The 23,050-nt window shown below is 33.0% G+C and overlaps 2 protein-coding genes across 5 annotated transcripts in view; both read right to left on the bottom strand.

Annotated features, from left to right (window-relative positions):
- LOC134687650 (inositol polyphosphate 5-phosphatase OCRL-like) overlaps positions 1 to 6,624 on the bottom strand; it is a 64,018-nt gene extending 57,394 nt beyond the window's left edge. For 3 of the 4 annotated variants that reach the window (XM_063548105.1, XM_063548107.1, XM_063548108.1), the window contains exons 1-2: positions 6,213 to 6,624; positions 4,958 to 5,043 (exon numbers count right to left, since the gene is read on the bottom strand). In XM_063548105.1, coding sequence (XP_063404175.1) covers positions 4,958 to 5,043; positions 6,213 to 6,275 — 149 coding nt within the window. In that variant the 5' untranslated portion in view covers positions 6,276 to 6,624. The remainder of the gene's footprint in view (positions 1 to 4,957; positions 5,044 to 6,212) is intronic. The other variant, XM_063548106.1, reaches the window with a different exon arrangement.
- Positions 6,625 to 17,633: 11,009 nt separating this feature from the next.
- Positions 17,634 to 19,464, bottom strand: LOC134687649 (uncharacterized). Its single transcript, XM_063548104.1, has one exon. The coding sequence runs from the start codon at positions 19,290 to 19,292 to the stop codon at positions 17,640 to 17,642; it is 1,653 nt and encodes a 550-aa protein (XP_063404174.1). The 5' UTR covers positions 19,293 to 19,464; the 3' UTR covers positions 17,634 to 17,639.
- Positions 19,465 to 23,050: the final 3,586 nt, after the last annotated feature.

Raw genomic sequence — 23,050 nt, 5'->3', positions numbered from 1 at the left:
TCTTTACTTAGATATTATGTTGATAGTCCTACATATATATAAAGCTTTACTACAACTATCACATTAACTTAACATGATACAAGAAAATAAGGTCAAGGTCATCTACATCTTAACCATAAATACATGTGCACCTTACAATCATCCAAAACACTAAATGTAGTTGACCTATTACTTATAGTTTCTAAGAAACAGATTTAACCAAGAAAACTAAACACATTGCCCAATGAACCATGCAAATGAGGTCAAGGGCAGACGAACCATGTCATGCAGACATGTACAGCTTACAATCCTTCCATACAACCAATATTGTTGACCTATTGCTTAAAGCATGTATAGTTTTAAAAAATAATAGACCAAAACAAAAAAACTTAACACTGAGCAATAAAAAGAGGGCAAGGTCGAATAAAACCTGTGAGACTGACAGTACATCATCAAATATTTCCAACATCAAATATAGTAGACCTTTAGCATTAAGTATCAGAAAAAAATACCAAAACTCAAAAAACTTAACTTAAGACCATTGAACAATGAGGTCAAGGTCAAATGACACCTGTCAGTTGGACATGTTCACCTTATAATCCTTCCATACATCAAACATTCTAGACCTATTGCTTATAGAATCAGAGATATGGACTTGATCACAAAACATTTACCATGTTCACTGATCCATGAAAAGAGGTTGAAGTCAAATGAAAACTGTCTGACAGACATGAGGACCTTGCAAGGTATTCACTTACCAAATATAGTTATCCTATTACTCATAATAAAAGAGAAATTAAAATTACAAAACATCCCATCTTTTTTTCAAGTAGTCAATGAACCATGAAAATGAGATCAAGGGCAATGGACATGTGACTGACGTAAACTTCATAACAAAAGGCATCTATATATGGACCATAATTTGGTATTCGGCCTTTGGTTTCTTTTTGTATCCTTTTTTATAAGTTCTAAAATTTTAACTTTTATTTTGTGGGTTGTGTTGGTGTTAGAATAGTATGAATGGAACAATTGAGATTTTTGAGAAAAAATTAATACATTTTGATTCACCATTTACGTGACATGAAACCAAACAGGAAACCAATCTTTATTTTCTTTATTTTGCACAATATAATTCAAAAGGCATAAATAAACACCATTACTAGTGTTACTTGCTTCATGTTAATATTTAAAATCTATTTTCAATGTTATATTAAAGTTTTTTTTAAACCTTACAGGAAACCATAAGAAACCGAAAGCATTTTTTTAGTTTTATTTTATTGCAAAATCTGCTTAAAATAATCTGAACAGTATACTTTTTCTTAAAATCCATCTTAAATGTAAGAGTATTATAAAACTCCTAAATATGTGCTTGTTTTGAAAACAATTAGTACAATTTATTCAGAATTTTCCATATTTTCTCCATTGATACAGGATACCATAATCGTTGTATCTTGTTGTTTAAGCAAAAAAAATGTATTTATATTTGGTTTTGATATTCCAGTTATATACAATTTATTCCAAATCATTGGCAATGTAACATTCTTTAAATCCAGTAAAGAAAAAAACTTTTAACTTGGAATTAAAATCTTTAAAATAGGCACAGTGTGATACTTGTGACCTGTACACCATCTGCATGGTTTCCACATTTTAACCTACTTTAGTGGGCTAAAATCAATAAAGTACTTCCTTTCAAGTCATGCATGGTAAAAGTTCACTTCTCCTTTGACAAGTTTATTGCGTTTCTAATAAGTGTTTGCAGAACAAGAATAAATATATTCATTAAAAACTGAGACAGAGATTCCAACTTTGTACATTCTAAGTGTAACGGTATATTAAAATGCATTTGTTATTAAATTATATTTATTCACCTAAAATATCCAGTAATATTTACTGCTGAAGTTAAATCAATCCAACGAGCATTGGTACAATGATAAGAGACGTAATTTCGATTGATTTTTCCAAGGACTCCTCACGTCATTATCGGGAAACGAAGTGTGTTCTAACCTCTGTCAAATATGAAATCGATTTTGTCAAGTCATTGGGCATTTATTTTCACACAGGATCGTATGTAACATTATGCACATAGGAAAAATAACAGACCACCGGCTCAATCTCTTTGACAATCGTATTTTCCTCTTTTAAACAAGACGAAACAAGTCTACAGATTATGTTTGCTAACATCCCGTTGGAAACAAAAACAATGTTTAGACCTAGTTTTTCGTACATCCAGCTGTAATGGCGTTATCACGTGTTAGTCACATGTTTCACGTATGACCGGAAATGGTTAGAACTTAAAGACAAAAACAATTTTAATAAATAACTGGACTTCTGTTTCGTGTGAAATGTAACGCATAACGACAACGTAATTTTCTTACTTTTAAAATTATTATGAAGATCAAAACAAGAATGTAAATCATCTTGGATTTACCTGTTTGAACATCTCGCGAGAGTTCATATTTGCATATTGTTTTTAAGAATTCTATTACAACAAAGCAGATTACATCATCTAAAAATTGCGTTATGAAATTGGACACAAAAATCACGCCACTGTTCTTACATCTGCTACATGAATACTTATAGTTCTCGGCATTTTCTTCTCACTAATACACTATTCTTTTTGGTCGATGTTCTTTGTTATTTGAAAGTAAAAGTTACGAATTTGCCGGTGACGATTATCTATAAATCAGTCAGCGTTATGCTCTTCGGAAGCAATAAGTAACGCGAGAAACGACACAAAAATACGGTTGTAGAATCTTTGAAATTCGTATATTTTAATTTTTTTCTAGGGAAGAGTAGCATACACTTGTACATGTTGTATGTTGATAAAAATAATGGCATCTTTAGATGTAGTTGCAACTTTTCTTACAGTAATTCACATTTTATCACTTTTCTATAGTTATAGGAAACGGAGCCCAATAGCAAATTATGGTCCATATATAAAGTATAATGCATCCAGGTCTTCCACCTTCTATAAGATTATTTTTTTAAGAAGTTAGCTAACAGTAACACCGCAGTCCCCGGATCACTATCCCTATGTTGTGCTTTCTGGGACAAAAGGTTGCAGGCTTGACAAAATCAGCAATATTTGTATACATGTTATGTTAAGTCTGCAGTGATTCCAGCTGGAATAAACAAAACTAAACTATATACTTTACTAACATATGTCATAGACCTTCTTTCTGTAAATACTAGGAACTTTTATTATGTCATTGCATGGTTTTTTTCATACTGTTTACGATATCTTTAACCTTTTCATGTTCTTGATACTTACAATGTAAGTCTGGGCATACTGACCATGCTGATACACTGCTGTACATACTTAGTGAAAGGATTTCTTCTATTATATATGTAACACTCCAAAACGTGTCCTGTCCCCCAAACGAGTCTGATTCCCCCAAACGTGTCTATTCTCCCTAAACGTGTCCGTAATATCCAATATTCCCCAAACGTGTCTGATTTTATAACCCCCAAACGTGTCCGATAATTGTTATTTGCCAAAGCGTGTCAACTATTTAACGCCTGGACGTCTCACGTCTTTTAGCGCTAATACATGAATAAAATCAATAATTTACGGCAATTTTATAATGGGGGACACAGTTGATAAAGTGATCATTTATTAGTATCAGTTAGTTCAATGCCGGTTGTTATTGCAAATTTAACCTGTAACATATAAATCGACTTTTGACTGAAATTGCTTATACTCCAGTTGCAAGTATTATGCTCGTTAAGAGCGCACATACATGTACAAACAATTCTAATTCAGTTGGATTAAGCGTTTACCATAGGATAACACCAAATTAAATTCAAATATAATATATTCAGGATAAACTATGCCTATACATATTGTTTAAAGATGTCAGTCTTATTTACAAAGCTTGTATTAACAATTATACACAAACAAAGCAAGCAAGCCAACCAAAGTTTTACTTTGCAAGCATTAGGAAATCATCTGTAATCCGCGAATACTGCAAGGTAGGATTTTAAAAGAATTGACTTCCTTTTTTTCAATATTTTAAAAGATATTAAAATCATAAACTCGTTATCAGGTATTTAAATAAATTTTAGATTTCCAGCATCACTACTAAAGTGAAGACATACAAACAAGAGTCATGAGTCCAGTGCCAAATATTTCATGCATTATTTGAACGATATCATATTAACATTAAATACTATACATAAGTTTTATTATCATACCGGGGATTTAGGATTGGGCCTAAATTTGTTTACGATTATTCGGGATAAACCTTAGTTAAACTTAAAAATCTAAAGAGCCAGTAAAGACCGATTTTTTATAGAACTTCAATAAGAAACTATTTGATTCTCTCAAAAAAATAGAAAAAAAGCTCTATTAATTATAAACTGTTAGTAAGTTTTTTTTTATTATGAACTTTTAGTTTCGAGCATCACTAAAATACATGCAAACAAGAGACATTACGTCCAGTGGCAAATATTTCATGCATGGACAGGACGACAACATACTTTGGATAAGTTATATAATGAGATGCAGAAGAATATTTGCCGGAACTCTTGGACTGTACCTTAATTATTCCGGGAATTTGGGATTAGGCCTAAATGAATTGTGTACAGTTATAAGAATTTACACTTTACGGTTTTTAGGTATCTACACTAATCGTAACTCGGAATTAAATTATACTTTTTTTGGAGCGGAAAAGGACAGTTTTATTTTTACAGAATATCAGTGTAACAATCTTTTAGTTTCCTTTATATTGTAGGACAAGTTTGGGGGATTTGGCACGTTTGACGGATTGGGCACGTTTGGGTGTTTATTAAAAAATGGACACGTTTAGGCGTTAAAATAATACAAATGACACGCTTTGACGCCCTTTTTACAACTAGACATGTTTTGCAGTTCAGTGACGTCGATGTGGACACGTTTGGGAGTATTGGACACGTTTGGGGGGAAGAACACGTTTCTGAGTGTTACATATATATTATTAAGAAACTTTGTATGACTTACCCATGATCATCTTGTCTTGCTACCAGTGCTATGTACAACTGGACAGTGGCATGTGAAAATGTATCTAACATCTTTCCATGGATGCAGTATTGAAGTTAAGGCATATAAAATGTTAGTTGTATGATACATGTACATGTATCATGTCAATACACACATTATTGGTCAATATTAATACGTACTTGTGCCCATATATTTACAAACATATTTGCATATACAATGTATATACAAAACCATCTTTTAAGAAAATAAACAAAACAAGAATGCGTCCATAGTATGTGGATGCCCCATCAACACTATTATTTTCTATGTTCAGTGGACCTTAAAATTGGGGTAGAAATGTTAATTTGGCATTAAACATGTACAAAATAAGAAAGATTATTCATAGGGAACATGTGTACTCAGTTTCAAGTTGATTGGACTTCAATTTCATCAAAAAATACCTCAACCAAAAACTTTAACCTGAAGCAGGACAGACGGACGAACAAACGGAAGGACTAACTGATCCACAGACCCAAAAATATATTAATGTCCATAAATGGGGCATAATAAAAAAGAATTGTGAATTAAAAAAAAATAAGCTAAGCAACTTTTAGTGAAAAATTGAAAGGATGCATTTGCATGGTTATATATACATGTACATTTAACTTATGGCATCAAACTATATATCTGTTTAATTAGTTACAGTATCAAACGTGACCTTCTGCTGTTGTTTTTTTATTTGGTCGGGTTGTTGTCTCTTTGACACATTCCCCATTTCCATTCTCAATTTTATCAGGATTATAATTTAGTACGCCAGATGTGTGTTTCATCTACACAACACTCATCAGTGACGCTCATATCAAAATATTTATAAAGCCAAACAAGTACAAAATTGAAGAGCATTGAGGATCCAAAATTCCAAAAAGTTGTGTCAAATACAGTTAAGGTTATCTACATTTGTATGTCTGGGATAAGAAAATCATTGTTTTTAGAAAAATTCAAAGTTTTGTAAACCAGATATTCATATCAGCTAAGCTGATCCATTCATGTGGGATTTAGTCACTGCATTGAAGAACTATTGGTGACCTTCTGCTGTTGTCTGTTCTATGGTCATGTTTTTGTCTCTTTGACACATTCCCCATTTCCATTATCAATCTTATGTAAAATAATTTAAAATCGATGTATTCATTAATCTTGGAAAAATGGATTTTGTTGTTGACAAAAGTAATGGTTAAATGATTACAGATAATGGTGAAGGTTTAATATAAAAGGATATTATTATGCATTTCTCCTCTTTTTGCAGGAACTTTTCCTCAATTTGCTTGGTGCTCATTGACATCTTTCTTCTACCAAACAATCATCTATAACATGTATTTGCTTCACTTTTGTATATGCATGCCAAAGAGAAATATATGTGTATAATTTGACTGCTACGTTGGTCACTTGTTGTCAACAAATTTCATAGTATTTGTCGTAAACGTTTACCTTTACGTTTGGGCAATAAAATAGACTGTTAAAACTACAAGTTTCAGTGTAAATCTTGATGAGTAAATATAAATATTCAGCTCGTTTACTTCAGATGAAGTTTCAAATGGTCTTCTAGGTAAAAAAATCAAATTTTTGACATTTTCAGCTTCAAAAGCAAAACCGTCTGCCAAATTTTGAAAACGGAAGTGACTTTGAAGATTTTGCCAGAATTGGTTTCGAACTTTAAATGTGAATTAATCAAACATATCTTCAAATCGATTAAATTAAAATATTTTTATGCTTATTTAATTTTTACGTTCAAGAAATTATTATCTAGGTGGAACAATGAGATACGAAAATATATAAACGTGCAACTCTGCTTGCATTTGTGTAAGGCTGCCAAGGAAACAGACTACCTTAATCTTTCACAAAAATATGTGAAAATACTCATTTTATATGGATTGACGACATATAAAACGGTAAAATATTGATTTTAAAACAAATATTTCCTAACTCGTGTAAAAAAACTAGTTGAATTTGACATAATCCAAGTTAGAATGAAAAAAATCAAAGGAACAAAACCATGGGCTTTGTCATCTTAAAAATGGGAACAAAGGCCGGTTCCTTTGTTCCATGATTCATTTTACGACGCTACCATTTTAGGGTCGCCATTTAAGATAACAAATCAATAAGTATTCTTGCATGCATATAAAATTCGAAGTGACAGTACATGATTTTCACCAGTTAATGACAATGTACTGCATATTTTGTATACTGAACAGATATATCACGTTAATACACTTTTTTGCTATTAGCCTTATCGGCAGGGTCAGGCCGCTTGAAATTTTGACGCATACAACAATCACTTTTCCATTGTGGCGTCAGATATTTTGTTTTGTGATGTCAAAATTTTACAGGAACCTGTGTGATATCCAGTTATGGCAGACAAATAGCGATAAGGTGTAAACAAAACATCTGACTCCACAAAGGAAAAGTGATTGTTGTATGCGTCAAAAGGTCAAGCGGCTGGGTCGGCCTGCCAAGTAGGCTAATAGCGATAAGGTGTATTGTTATGGAGGTGTATTTGCAAAAAATACCAGTTGGAGACTGAAATTTCCCAAGGTGCTAGCTGCTAGGCAAGGGAAATTTGGTCCCAAGACTGCTTATTTTGCAGATACTCTTCCCTAACCTGATATATCTGTTTAATTACACCAAATAGATTGTGATTGAGACTGTCTGTACATGTGAATGGATTTTGTAGTAAAGAGGGATTTATACATGTACGTGAGTGCTGTCTTTTGTAACGTCATGGTCTAGTGGTTAAGACCGATGACTACAGTGCTGAAGGTCCTGAGTTTCAAGCCTCACTCAGGATGCTTAGTGAAAAATGTCAGTACATCAGAAGGTGATTTTCACCCTCTCACACACATCCCTGGTATCCAATATTTTAAGGACACATCTCCATAAATCCATAGGGAGTGTACATGGATCCACTGTACCCTTGCAGTCAATCAAGGGGTGCGTCTATACTGGCAGAATCTGGAAGTACATACATACATACATGGTATCTACATGTATATGTGTAAACATGTGATTGTCAAATATCAGTTCGTTGATTGTGGAAGAAACGTCTTTGCTATTCAATCCTAAAAAATGTTTATTTGTAAAGACATCTTTTTTTACTCTTTTATAAATGTACATCTCTGACAGTTTTCGGTCCAACTCAATCAAGGTTGCTTAACCACATTGTCTTAATAATAGCGATAAAGTGTGAAAGGTACCAAATAATTTTGGCAGGAACAGACTCGCAAGGGTTAAAAAGGAATATCCAAAATGGTAAATACCATGGTATTTGAGGCAAATTCACCAGCAGTGCCACTGTGGTAAATAAAGGTTAAATTATTTTGAAATGAGAAAAAAGGTTACAATGTGCAAAAAATACACTGGTTCTCAACCAATCAAAATCCAGCATTCTTACATTTATGGTGTTATTAAGTAATATATCCTACTGATGTACTGTAGTCTATTATTGGTCATCATTTTGGTTCCTTCTGACTCTTTTGCAGCGCATAACACTTTCCATACAACTTTTTTTGTATGGATAGTGTTGTGCCCTGCACAGTCATTGACAGTACATGTACATTCTATTGAAAATGAGCTATCTTCTTTGAAATAGAAAGTTGTATGTGGCACAGAACATTAAAATGCAGAAAAAACATGGAGTTTATTAAAAATGTCAAGCACAATAAATTAAACAAATTCCATAATTAAAAGTAATTTCAAGTTGAAAAAAATACATGTAGCATGTTCTGTAATAATGTACTTTTTACTAGATTCAGTAATTTAATCTTTATGAAATAATTTAGATAACTCATTGATTGTAATATCTTTACTTTATTTTGTAGAAAAGGAAGAAATAGAAAACCTCAAAAAAATTGTACAAGTGCCAAAAACAATTAAAAACATAGTAAAATGTCTGCAAGTACAAGAGAACAGGCTAAGCAATACTTAGCTACACACAAAATACCACAAATGTTTGAAAGTCTACTAAGCTGTCTTATGATTGAGAGACCAGATGATCCAGTCGTTTATATAGAGAAAAAAATGTCTGAAATCAAACAAATTGGACTAGATAAAGTAAACTGGGAAACTTTTGTTTTCCATCTACATCCATACAGATATCCTGTACGATTAGCAAATATTCATGATGGCAGTAAGTATGACAAAGAGAGAGAGCAAGAAGAGGAGACCCTTGCGGAGATGCAACGTGAAAAAAGTATGGGAGAAAACTACAAATCTGATTTGTTTAAACTTACCGAAGCTCAATAATGACATTCATTCTAGTTTATTCAATTTATTAGCATTTATAAAATGAAAATCATGTATTGAATATTCAGGGACACTGTCTCATTGTATGTCATTTACTGTACTTAAAGTTACTACTAGTCTTTATTCTCTATTGTTTTAAGCCTTTTTCATTGTCTGTATTAAGATTTGTTCAATAGCTGATTTACAAGTATAGTACTCAGCATAATTTATAAGTATTAGTAGAAGAATGGAGGATTGTAAAGATTTTTTATATGGCCCTTTAATTTCAAAAATAACAAAATTTATTCCATTCTTTAAAAATTAAAAAAATTAAAAAACATAATCAGGACAAGAAGTCTAGAGATGTCAGTAGTGATGTAACTTATTATGACAAAAACACATCAAGATTACATATGTGACAATAAAAATCAAAATGGCCATGTTTCACAAAATAAGATTATAGTATCTCAAAATGAGGGTAAAGTTTGGCGGTGTACTCTATTCAAGCAATTTTGAAAACATTAAAGCAGAATGAAAAACAAAATATGAAAATTTAAACTAGTAAATTCTGTCAGTATAAAACGTTCTGTAAACAACTTGATAAATTAGTTATACTTATATATTATCAGATTTGAGGGGCTTCAAAAGTTGTCTTATATCATTACCTTCTCTATAACATTTATTTAGAAGTTATAATAAGTTTTGTGCCTTATAGAAATAAATTGAAAATAATTTAGGGCATTGAAAAATTTACAGAGGATTTTTTCTAACCTCTTAATTAATGTATGCGCGATATATGTCTACATGTATTCAAAAGTTGATAATGGGAAGAAAAAATATGCTAATGAAATACTTTGTAAACCAATAATGTATACATTTGTTTTGCTGTTATATATTTTTTGGGCTAGTTTATTTCTTATACATCATGTACATTGTATTAATGAAATAATTTTGTGTGCATGCATATGTCATACCATGGAAGTATTATATTGACGTCAATATAATACTTCCATGGTCATACATTGTAGATATAAATTGGCAAGGTGCTTTAGACATGTTAGAAAAATATTGTGAAATCCAATCATGATAATAAAACTAATAAATTGTATTTAATTTAGTTCATAAAACTGAAGTTTTTTAAATTTTTATGGATTTGCCTTAGTACAAAACTTTTTTATGTATGCAATATTTCTAAGAGGCAATATATAGAAAAATAGTTTCAAGTATATTTTTAGACAGGATACTATGTATTAAATTAGGCAGTAGATTAGTTTATTTTATACTTAAAATAGCTCAAAATAAGTGCCATTTACTTTGAGAATATAATATAAACAAGATTTTATTTTGTACTTTATTGCTCGCACAAAAGAAACTTTTTATTTCAGAATTTTAGGGGGGGGGGGAAGTAAATTTGTAAATTGTTGTTGACAATTTCAGTAAAAACAATTTATTTAATAGATATTTGTTTTTAAGTTAATATGATGATGTTGAAATCTTTTTTTATATCTAGGATCAATTATGTGTATGTTTGTGAGAATTATTTTAAAACTTACTTCTGTTGTAAGAACATTTTTTTGCTTATTTTTAACAAACAGCAAATAATTGTCATTAAGAAATGATTGTCTTAAGAGGATCTAAATAATCCTGTACATGAACAGTATCTATCAGTACATGTAATTTGTTTCTTCTTTTTTAAGTAGTTATCCAAAAAGTGTTTAAGATTTTTAGATTTATAAACCTTAACTGCACATAGTGATATTTTTTACCACATTTAACTAAATAATAATAAAAATTGTGGCCATTGCTTATTGCTTCTTTATTTTAAATGATTTTTCTAATTGATCTTTCAAACAGCTCATTTTTGCATAATTTTTTATGTCCAAATTAGTTTTGCTTTATATTAAAACGATTAATCTTGATTTTATTTTGATAATCAAAGAATTGTATTCTGAATAATAAAATCAACATTGTATTACATCTCAATCTCCGTTCCATGATTCTGGTGAACCCAGTATAAAGTTAATATTTTTACTTGACTTCTATAATCTAGGGGTACATTAGTTTTTTTAAATGTATATGATTATTTTTACCTTCACCTCATTAATCTGTTTCTTTTTGTGCAATCATGTTTAATAGAGTTTTATCAATGATTATTTTTTATATGTTTGTTTTTTTGTTTGATAACATTTTTAAGTATCACATTGTTGAATCAGTGGACCAAGCCTGTTATATTTGTTATAAAAAATGATTTTTACTCTGGTCTAGATTGAAATGTGATCACTTTGACATGCACTTTTTATAATCTTTTCAAGATACATACATGAAGGGGTTTAAGTATGTATTTTATAATATTATTTTCATTACAAGTTTTATTTGTATTATTCATATGATATAAATTATAAAGTTCATATTACAGTTATATTTTGTTGTTTTTTTTATCTGGGATATGACGTATTTTGTGAAGATACATAGATGTTAACTTTACCTACACACTTTGGTCATTTTGCTGTAATTTTTCATTTCTCTTTTAGATACAGTGTATACATGTAGATGATTATTGGTGATTTAACAGTTCATTGCATCTGTTCCATTTAACTAAAAATCATGATACTGCAGTTTCAGTTAAAATATGACGACATGATATGATTTTCAATGTGACAGCTTTCCATCAAACTAAATAACATACAAGTTGACAACTATAGATAACTGTATGGCCTTCAACAATGAGAAAATAAACATACCACATAGCTGTAAAAGACCTTAAATGACAAGTATAGAGCTGAAAAAGCCAGAAAACTAATGCCCTGATTTAAGTGATTTATGTACAAAACATTAAAAGAAAATCATATATGATATACAGCAACAAATGACAACCACTGAACTACATTGTTTGCAGGCTCCTGAAGTTAGGATAAGCACATATAAAATGTCTATTAAAGTCTATTTTCATATCTTGACTTGCTCCTTGAACATAGACAGCAAAACTTATATTAGTTATTTAAAAGAGAGCAGATTTTCCTACTGTTTAATGATTAAGACTGGTAAGACCCCATTTTGGCCAAAACATAGCATTCTGTTACGCAGGTTTTATTTGACCTTGACCTCATTTTCACGATTCATTGCTAAGTTTTAAGCGTTTGTAATTTGGTCTGTTTTTCTTGATTTATAAGCAATAAGTCAACTATGTTTGTTGTATTGAAGAATAATATTGTCAGCTGTACATGTCTGTCTGGCATGGTTCATCTGACCTTGACCTCATTTTCATGGTTCATTGATGAATGTTTCGTTTTCTTTGGTTAATGTTAAGTTTATATGACAGTTGTAATAAAGCTTTATATTTAGGTCTATCAACATAATATCAATGATTAGTAAAGAAGGTGAGACATTTCAGCGTGCAGTGGCGGATCCAGGAATTTTCATAAGTGGCAGTGGCGGATCCAGAGGGGGGGTTCCGGGGGTGCGCACCCCCCCTTTATTTTTGCCGATCAATGCATTTGTATCGGGACATATGTTTTGCACCCCCCCCTTTCGAAAATTCCTGCATCCGCCCCTGAGTGGGGGCCCACTGGCTGGCCTAAGAGGGGGCCCCACTCCAGTCACGCTTCAGTGATTCCCTATATAAGCAACCAAATTTTTTCCCAAAAAGGGGGGGCCCCGGCCCCCTGGGACCCCCCCTAAATTCGCCTCTGGCGTGTGCACTCTTGTGTTACATAAATATGGACTTTTTTGACAGTACAATGCATATGCATCAGGTACTAAGACTGATCAAGAACTGGTATCGAGATTTGAACAATGGGTATTTAACTGCTGTGCAATGGTTCTTTATAGTCGAATAAACAACAAACCTGCTTCTGTGTCTGGCATATGAATATAAAACCAAAGTTATCTATGCTGGATTTATTTTAATGATCCATAAGGCTCCAAACACAAAATACTATTTATATAAGAACAAGGAGATATGGTATGATTTTCAATGAGACAATTATGCAAATTTACTGAAATATTCACAAAAGATGCTCAGTACAGTAACTGACAGATGGTTCAAAGCCTTAAGCAACTTTAAAAAAAAATCATGCATCTAAGACTTAGTTATCAATCAGTACACATCCAGCATCAAATGGATTAAGTGTATAGAAGTTAAAAACAGTCAGAGCAATCCATGATCTTGAATATTTGGTTTTAAAAGGATCAGATATGAAAAATGTGAACAATTCAATTTGGGAAAACTAACGGCCTAATTTCACCATTGACAAAAATTAAATGTGATAGATGAGAACCAATGACAGCCACTGAGATACAGGCTCATTGGTGGATCAAGGGGGTAAGGGGGTTGGAACCCCCTTTTTTTTTGACCGATCAATGCATTTGAATGGGGACATATAGCTGGAAGCCCCCTTTTTTAGAATGGCTTGATCCGCCCCTGAGGCTATGGACAGGCTAATAAAGATCAAACCTGTTTGCCTGTGAGTGCTAAACCCTCCTCTTACCTGGGAAGTGGCGTAACTATACAATATAAAAACACACTATAAAAGATCGTTGAAAAGACTTATGTGCCTGTCTCAGGTCAGGTGCCTGTATTTCAGTGGTTGTCATTTGTTTATGTTTCATATTTGTTTTTTTGTTAATTTTTTATATAAATAAGGCTGTTAGCTTTCTTGTTTGAATTGTTTTACATTTTCATTTCGCTGCCTTTTATACCTGACTATGGGGTATAGGCTTTGCTCATTGTTGAAGGCCATACAGTGACATATACTTGTTAATTTCTGTATCATTTTGTCTCCTGTGGAGAGTTGTCTCATAGGCAATCATACCACATCTTCTTTTTTAAAAACTCATCAGATTGATACAAAAGAAAAATATTTGACAAAACACTGATTGGATATTGAAGGGTTCATGTCCATCCTTCATCTGGAACAACAACGTACAGATCTGATAGTACTCACAGTTGCTGACAGTTAGTTCTAAGCCAATATGAACAAATAAAAAAAATCCTATATCTAAGACTAAATATTTTTGCTCATTTTGAGCAATCATTTGTAAGATTTCAGAAAAAGAAAGCTAGATTGAAAACCTCAAAAATCATCAGCCAGATATCAAACGTCACTAAATGCCTGGAAGTAAAAATCAAAAAGCCTGCCAGATGAGAGAAATATGCATGATCTTATAAGGCCTTTGTTGTTGATATGCACGAAATATTTTCCACTGGACATTAAGCAAACAGCAACCAAACATTAATCCAGAAGATGATATTCAAATGTTGATTACTCTTTATAGTGTCAAGGGAACCAACATTTAACCATACTTGATAAACTTTTATGAACTTTTTTTTACGGATTTTCCTTACATTTTATATCAGACTCAGTTCTTCACTTATTTTTATCCTGCACATCAATTACTACATGGGCAGACTTATAAATAGAAATACGGTCATCTAAGCTTCTTCCATCTATATAAATAATTCGTGTGTTGAGGCCGTGTTCACAAGGATATGCAGTAAATGCGTATAAAGGTTCAAACCAGTCCAGACAAACAAAAGTGCTGAGTGTCCTAATATTTAGTGCCTCTTATATATGCAGTGTTGTCAGATCGTTAAAGAATCATTGAATTAATATAAGGGATATTTACAGATTGTAGTGTAAGCATTCATTTTAAAATTATTTTCTTTTCCTTTTGAAAGTCCAAATTTCTCCGTTTTCTCCAGCTCCTTCGTCATTGTCTATTCGTTTTGCATAACCTGACTACAGGATTTGTCAACTCCTCCGGCTCAACGATGAATGTACTCTATTTTTATATGGCATCTGTTTCTGTAGTTTTTACAGAATATAAATCTTTGAAACCACAAAACTAATTTCAACATAACTGTGTCTAAATAAGCCTTATCCATCTACTAGAAAGCCTTGGTTATGTCAGATTTTTCCTTATAGGATTTGTTGCACTTACACTGCTTCCACATTTTTGGGAAAATATCTTAAAAAATAAACCAGCTTTAAATTAGAAAATTTGTTGGAGGCTTATTTAATCAGCAAACAAAGGTCCACACAATCAAACAAACTGAATTGCCAATCGACTCCTTGATAACTTATATGTGTTACATAACATTTACATGTTCTGTAAATGTTTTCCATTTTTTGTCGTTGCGATCTTCTTCAATCTATCTTAGATAGAAAGAAATCGCAAACAGCAAATAATGATCAGGAATATAAGATCTACAACTAAGTAACTAGTACGTAACCTCAACAAATTGTCAATTGACTACTTATAACCGAAATTATTCTTAACTGATGATTTGCACCCCTTTTTGGTTATGATTTTCAAAAGCAATTGATAAAAATCAACCACTCACAGCAAAGATTATGAGCAATATTAGATCCACAAATTATATTCCATATAAGAACCATTTCCCTTCAATGTTGGTTGTCTTCAAAACTATAATAAATAGAGATAAAATGTTAGCAGCAGAAATAATCAGTAAAATGTACAAATCAATAAAGAAAAGTATTATATGCCACCGTGTCAGTAATTGAAAACGTCATAAAAAGCCTCTATCTGTTTATTTGTTTGTCCTTAATTTGCATTCATTGAAATATTTGCCACTGATTACTAAGAAAATTAACTGAAACCAGTCTACTAGTATATATAGTATGAAATTCGCCTGTTGTCATACACAAATGTGGAATTCTGTTTTGTGTCTAGAATTTTCCATCTAAAGAAGATATGGTTAGTTTGCCAACGAGACAACTATAAACACCTCAGACTTAATAAAGAAGTCACTGAAGTAACATGATCTGTGGTTCGCGTGATCTATAAAATGTTCTCGATCCCTGTTGTTTGATTCAAGGTGTTTCATTATTTTTGTTGCAAGAATGTACTCGAAGTCTTACAATTTGCAAGAGTTTCATTCAAGTGAGAGTGACCAATAAAACACAGAGTGTGTGTCTCCTTTTTAAAAACACCTGTTGTTAATACCTCATATTCCTGTTGGTTTTGATTTTGTGAACAATGACGATTAAAAAATTTGTGCAAGACTTGATTTTCATTTTAAGTACTTTACTAGTTACGTTAACTTATTTAGTCCTGTTGCTTTATATGTTATTCAGTTGATTTTGTCTGGTGTCTTACACTTTTTGGTGACCCATGTATTTTTTAGGTATCATGTATTATATATACATGACTCAGATGTAAATGTATAGTTGAAAGTCCATTGTGGAAATAGGTCGATTAAACGTAGTCTTATTTCTGAAAAACTTGAAGTCTCAACTTCTGCGACGCGGGAAAATGAAGTCTCGAGATATGGTTGAGAAAACACAAACTGGAGACGTCTGCTTCTGCCTACTGGAAATACACAACAGGCTGATATCTTATGTGTCAAACATTATATGGCAAAAAAACGGTCAATAGAAAAACAACAAATACAGAAATCAACTAGAAAATTAAAGACTGCATGATCAACACGAAATTCACCAAAACCGGGGTGCTCTGAATGGGTTATATTATCCTGCTACACACGTAATGCTGGTCATGTTGACAACACCACGCACCATTTAACTGGTAGAACTTAAAATTTATTAAAAGTTTTAACATTATATTTTATGTGTTGCAAGGTTTTCAGATAGTTTTAAAAGTTAGCTGTGTGATAGACATATTTTTTGCGAATTTGAAAGTTTTTCTGACACTGTCTCTAAGTAACAGATGCAGTTTTCTTTTTGGTTATGGGTGTTGGTTGATTTGTGTCTCGTTGGTTGACTTATTATACCGAACGTATCTTTTTCATTTATATCTATATTCTAAACGACTGTATTGCTCACTCAAGAAACTATGCTCATATTTAGTACTTCATTTTCATGAAAAATGCAACAGACCGGATTCATACAGGAACGAATTCAGTCGAAGGCGCACCAGGCGACCCTTTGCTTTCCTTAAAAGAGAAAACAAGATAATATATCGGTAAAATACAACCATTTGTGTACAAGATTATTAAATTAATGTCATATGTTAGTAATTAAGATCCAAATTACCAATGGAACTTTACCATTCAAGAATTTTGAAAGAAAGAACACATTATCCAAAGTATCAAAACTCTAAAATAACCAGAAACATTAATTAACACGCCCATAATGCTGATGTTGGAGTACGATGACCATTGTTGGGCTATGTCATAATACTTGTGATAAAGCAACGAACGACATCATCGACATGGAAGCATGTTCTGCACGTCACAGTATTTTCTTATTCTAAAATATGATTATAGTATATATCAAAACTAACATCGTCATTGTTGAAGGCCGTACGGTGACCTATAGTTGTTAATGTCTGTGTCATTTTGGTCTTTTGTGGATAGTTGTCTCATTGGAAATCATACCATATCTTTTTTTTTTTTTATAGTTCATTCGAAAGCAAACCATTTTATTGATTTTAAAAGCTTTAATTTTCAAGGTACCAAGCTTAGCGTTACGGATAGAATTTCAGTCTTCAGTGGCATCGGAATGGGCAGTTTGAGAACTTTTGCCATCTTTCGCTTGCAGTTTTTCAATATAAGATATTGGCACTCCTTCTTCAATGTCCAATCATTTAGTATATCTGCCATGTATCTAATAATTTTGTTTTGAAATTTCATTTGTTCAGATGCATCTTCAGTTTTATACTCGATCGTGTCGTTCATTATTTCATTGACACATTTATACGACATCATATTTAAAATATTCAAAAATATATCCAGGTCTTTAATAGTGAGATTCTCTACGGTACAACAAACAAATTGTTCGAATATTAAACTAATCGGATAGATTCCATTGCATTCTTTTTCAGGATCTGCACCATATTTTAACAATAAAGATAGAGTCTTTGTGTCTAATCCAATCAAAATGGACATATCACAAAAAGAGTGTAATGCAGTCCCCATCAAAGACCCGTCCTCGTTAACTCGTCCTATTTGCTGCAAATTTGATCCGTGACGTAGAAGGATCTCTGTACAATGTTGCAACATTCCAACAATCGTTTTGATTTCTATTCCCTCCTCAAAATTAAGGTTTAAACTACATATGTTCGAATAGAAGCAATGCAATCCAGTAGAGTATGCTAATCTCCCAAATGCAGTTTGAACATTAAGATTTTCCTGAGCAATTTCAAATTCAATTTCGTCGAAATTCGGATTAGCACCAGCGTTCAGCAGCAGTACAACACAAGCGATAATATAAGGAAGTTTTTCTGGCATATCATAACATTTCACATACAAGCACAACAAACTGTACAATGGATATGTTCTGAAGGGTATGTTTGAAGCAACACTGTGTCCATGGCGTATCAACACAGTGGTCACAGTTGGTAGTGCTTCAACCCAGTTCTTGTCAAAAAGGAAACTATAGGAATATAGAACATGGAATAGGTTCATTCCTCCAAACAGTGATCTCAAATCTGGATGTAAGCGTAATAAGATATCCAAACATTCTGGTTTGGCTAATTTTAAAGCTGCGCCAACAGCACTTTTTACGTCATCGTCTATAGGGGACTCTGACAACAAAAGCCTCAAAGCTGAAGGCGAATCAAGTTGACACGCCATGTTGATATGAGCGTCATTGCCAGAGAACTTATTTCGGCCGTGATATCGACCTAAACAATGGTCAAGTATTAATTTCACACATCTAATATGGCCACATTTGCCAGCAACATCAAGTGGAGTAACTTCGGTTCGTTCATCGCCGTCCGTTGGTTTTATGTAGTGTTTTTGACTGGCCGACTGATACTTGAAGTTAGTAGCTTTATTGTCATGAGGTCTGTCCTGTAAAAGTAACCCAAGTATAGTTCTGTGTCCAAGTTTGGCAGCAAGATGCATGTAAGATATTGAATAATACTCGTGTGGTGGCAAAAAATATCCTTTGAAAAATAAAACTGTCACAGCTTCAATGTTGTTGGCGATGATGGCATGGTGAAGGACATCCAGATTATTTTCATCGTGGAAAGATTCAATTCCAATTTTCGGCAACTTGTCTACTTCTGACTTCACAACTTTTGTATCAACAAAAGTTTGAACAAGTTGTATGAGAGATTGAACTGCTCTGGTATTTGAATGTTGGCTTCTGTTCATTTTGAAATCTATAGCGTCACAACGATACCAAACGCATGCAATTACGTCACAATTATCAAATATAGCATCTCTGCACAAAGCCAATGTTGACAAATCATGAACAATCCATTCTAAGATCAACTAAAACTAAGAAAAAATAGTTATGTTTACACAGGAAGTTGAACAAAATCGACCTTGGTAATTTTCTGTTCTTGACATTTAAAAATATAATCTAAATATATATATATATATAATATAACATATCATATATGTACAAAGTGTATATATAAATATCGATTTAAATGTTCGCATTACCTTTCGAAAGTTCGCATTATAGAGGATTATAACGTTACATATACTATGTTAATACCGTACCATATAAACTCTTTTCAAAACGTGTATAGGTGTTTGGTCATCATGGTCATGTTGGTGTTCGGCTGATGATAATGTTATTGTCTTTGGCTAACCTTAGACGCGAATCCAGTCATTTTAAAAGAGGGTTCTAACCTCTGGAACATCATGAAACATTCACACAATTAACAAGAATGTGTCCATAGTACACGGATGACACACTCGCACTATCATTTCTATGTTCAGTGGACCGTGAAATTGGGGGGGGGGGGGGGGGGGGGGGCATTAAATTAGAAAGTTCATAGCATAGTGAACATGTGTACTTAGTTCCAAGTTGATTGGACTTCAAAAACTACCTTGACCAAAAACTTTAACATGAAGCGGGACAGACGGACGGACGAAGGAACGAAAGAACGCAAGGTACACACGTGACATTCAAAATTCTTTAGTGGTGATAAACGGGCGAAAAACGAAGAAAAGATAAAGTCCACAGAGAGACAAATATACACATAGGTGTACATGTCTATATAATGTCTCTGCATGGTTTTACATAGAAAACATAAAGACGGAGCACTACGAACTACAGCAAAAACTAGTGCCGTGGCGAAAATCTGTTTTCCTCCGGAAGCACTAGTCAATCGGGCTTCACGTGGACATATGTGTATGCATTCGGTGAGGTCACAATTAAGTAAATTATTACATCTGTAAAATTCTCAAAGGGGTGACTTTAACTTTTTAGTTTTACAACTCTATTGTCAGCATCAACCCTTAATAAAAAAATCGTGATAAAAAAAAACCCGCGAGCTCTAATACACATTTGGAGGTATTTACTCCAAGTGCAGACGCTACTGGAATGTTGCTTCATAGAAAAGGAAGGTTCACAATTGGGTAAATGATATTATCTCTTTTGTTTTAATGGGGGTTTTTTTCTCTGCCAACCCTCATTGTATATTTCTAGATGTAAGTCAATATACGATATTAATTGTCAAAATATGAAATACGTCATTTTATAGGCATTGTTAATCCTATTATAACTTCCATAATGGATGGTTCATTTATACTATAGGTTCCCAATGGTACATATATATCCCTTCGAAATTGTTTTACGGGCGCAATCATGATTTTGTAGACCCTCAGTTTAGAATATTTGTGTCCCAGATGACCACGAAAACTTATCATTTGTCATGTGTACTCGTCGTCTTTTACTCGATTGTTACATTATTAAATGCGGCTCCTGATCAAATTTTACTTACCACGAGCACCGTCATGGGTACCACTTGTGGAGAAAAAACTGCTGACCCTTCAGAAACACCTAATTTCACCCAAATTAAGAGGGTTTAGATAGCTTGTAAACATACAAGTACACAAAAAAATAAGATTTTTAACATAGCTAGCAAAAAAGACAAAAAAGGCCCAGTGTTCCCTTTTCGGATCGTGAAGAAGATACCAAGAGGCAATAAAACACTAGTCGTAGAAAAGCAGACAACAACACCATCCACTGTTAAAGATAAGACAAAGAACATTCCACATAACATGCTTCTTTAGTCATTGATTCTCTATTCTGTAAATCTTCATTCAGACCCTTAAACATGGATTTCAGCAATCTATCTTCTGACATCAGACTCGGACTTCTCTTGAACTGAATTTTAATGTGCGTATTGTTATGCGTTTACTTTTCTACATTGGTTAGAGGTATAGGGGGAGGGTTGAGATCTCACAAACATGTTTAACCCCGCCGCATTTTTGCGCCTGTCCCAAGTCAGGAGCCTCTGACCTTTGTTAGTCTTGTATTATTTTAATTTTAGTTTCTTGTGTACAATTTGGAAATTAGTATGGCGTTCATTATCACTGAACTGGTATATATTTGTTTAGGGGCCAGCTGAAGGACGCCTCCGGGTGCGGGAATTTCTCGCTACATTGAAGACCTGTTGGTGACCTTCTGCTGTTGTTTTTTTTATTTTGGTCGGGTTGTTTGTCTCTTTGACACATTCCCCATTTCCATTCTCAATTTTAATTAAAATATAAAAATATAGCTTACTGAAATATTTTAATTAGATTGGGATTTCAATAAGTACTAAATAGTGTAGTAAATTTTTTTTAATGAATATTAAAAAAATATATTGATGATGTCATTACTTTTATTGTTAAGAGTAACGAATTTTATGCAAGTTTGATTGTATGCTTGTTGATTGCTTAAAGTTCAGTGGCAGAAATTTCATGCAAGTTCAGAACGAATTTTTGTACAAGAGATACTGAAAACAAAATTCACCAACGAGTATCGTCGGCAGCATCGTCGGCAGTTCTTACTTCAGTTTAAAAAAAGTTCAGGATAAGAAGAAATGCACAACTTGCCGAATATTCCTCCACAGCTTCGGTCCGAGATATATATATATATGAATCCATTCTGGACATACATCTGTATTCAGCTTTATACCAGGATTTATCCTCGGATTTCGATGGTCCATTTTATGTTTTTATCGGTTTCTGTATTGACACTGTTTACATGTATATTGAAGAACGTTTAAGAAACCCAGACTGGACAAATTAATTTGTATGTGCCTTTTTAGTAATACCGCATTCTGTTTAAAATTATAAGTTAAAGTTGGATTGGGGCTAACAGAATGTTAATCGCTGTCTTGGAAGTACCCTGGAGAATCATAAAACTCTTCTTCCAGATTTATATATTTGTCTATACTATCATGGTCACTGTAGCTATGATCTTCATAACTATCATTACTCCAACTGTCTTTTTCATCTCTTTCATGTTCATCTCTGTCATCAGATTCCTCTGGTGATGGTGACCGACTTCGTAAGTTTACTCCAACCCAGAGACAATTAGGGTAATACGTGTTTGTCAATACAGTTCCACAGAAAGAGTAAAAATATCCGCGCTCGCTTCCAGATTTATTGGTTTTTATCCCAGCAGTATCTTCGGGAAAATCCGAGCCATACGGGCCGAATACGTTGCCAAAATTAGAATTAAACCTCAGACCCATTTCTGTAGTATTGTAAAAGCTCTCAACTTTAACAATAACCTCGTTCCGTTGTAATGCAAATCTCTCCTCTGATAGTTCTATACCAGAACATTTCTTTTCGCACGGCTTTTCCTTGCTGTATTCGTGTATGACGCTCAGTTCTTTACCACTTCTGCAAGTAACTACAATTCTATTGATCCTTGTTCTAGCTTTCTTTTTCTCCAATGTACTGCAGAGACATTTCGAGACAAACATTCTGATTTCTGAAGCACGGTCATCCACAAATTCAATATCCCTTGTCCAATTATGTCCATGATAATCATAATGGTATTCCATATTTCTACAGTACCCTGAAAATTTCCTGACCTCAGACCACTTCTTTGGCAATAGTTGATCTATCGATTGATTTCTAGGGTATTGTATATAAAGTAGAATATTTCTTATAGCATCACT

Source organism: Mytilus trossulus, chromosome 10, assembly GCF_036588685.1.
Source record: "Mytilus trossulus isolate FHL-02 chromosome 10, PNRI_Mtr1.1.1.hap1, whole genome shotgun sequence".
In the NCBI taxonomy this organism is placed as follows: domain Eukaryota; kingdom Metazoa; phylum Mollusca; class Bivalvia; order Mytilida; family Mytilidae; genus Mytilus; species Mytilus trossulus.
The sequence above is the reverse complement of the archived record's forward strand: the minus strand, read 5'-3'. Positions and strand labels throughout refer to the sequence as shown.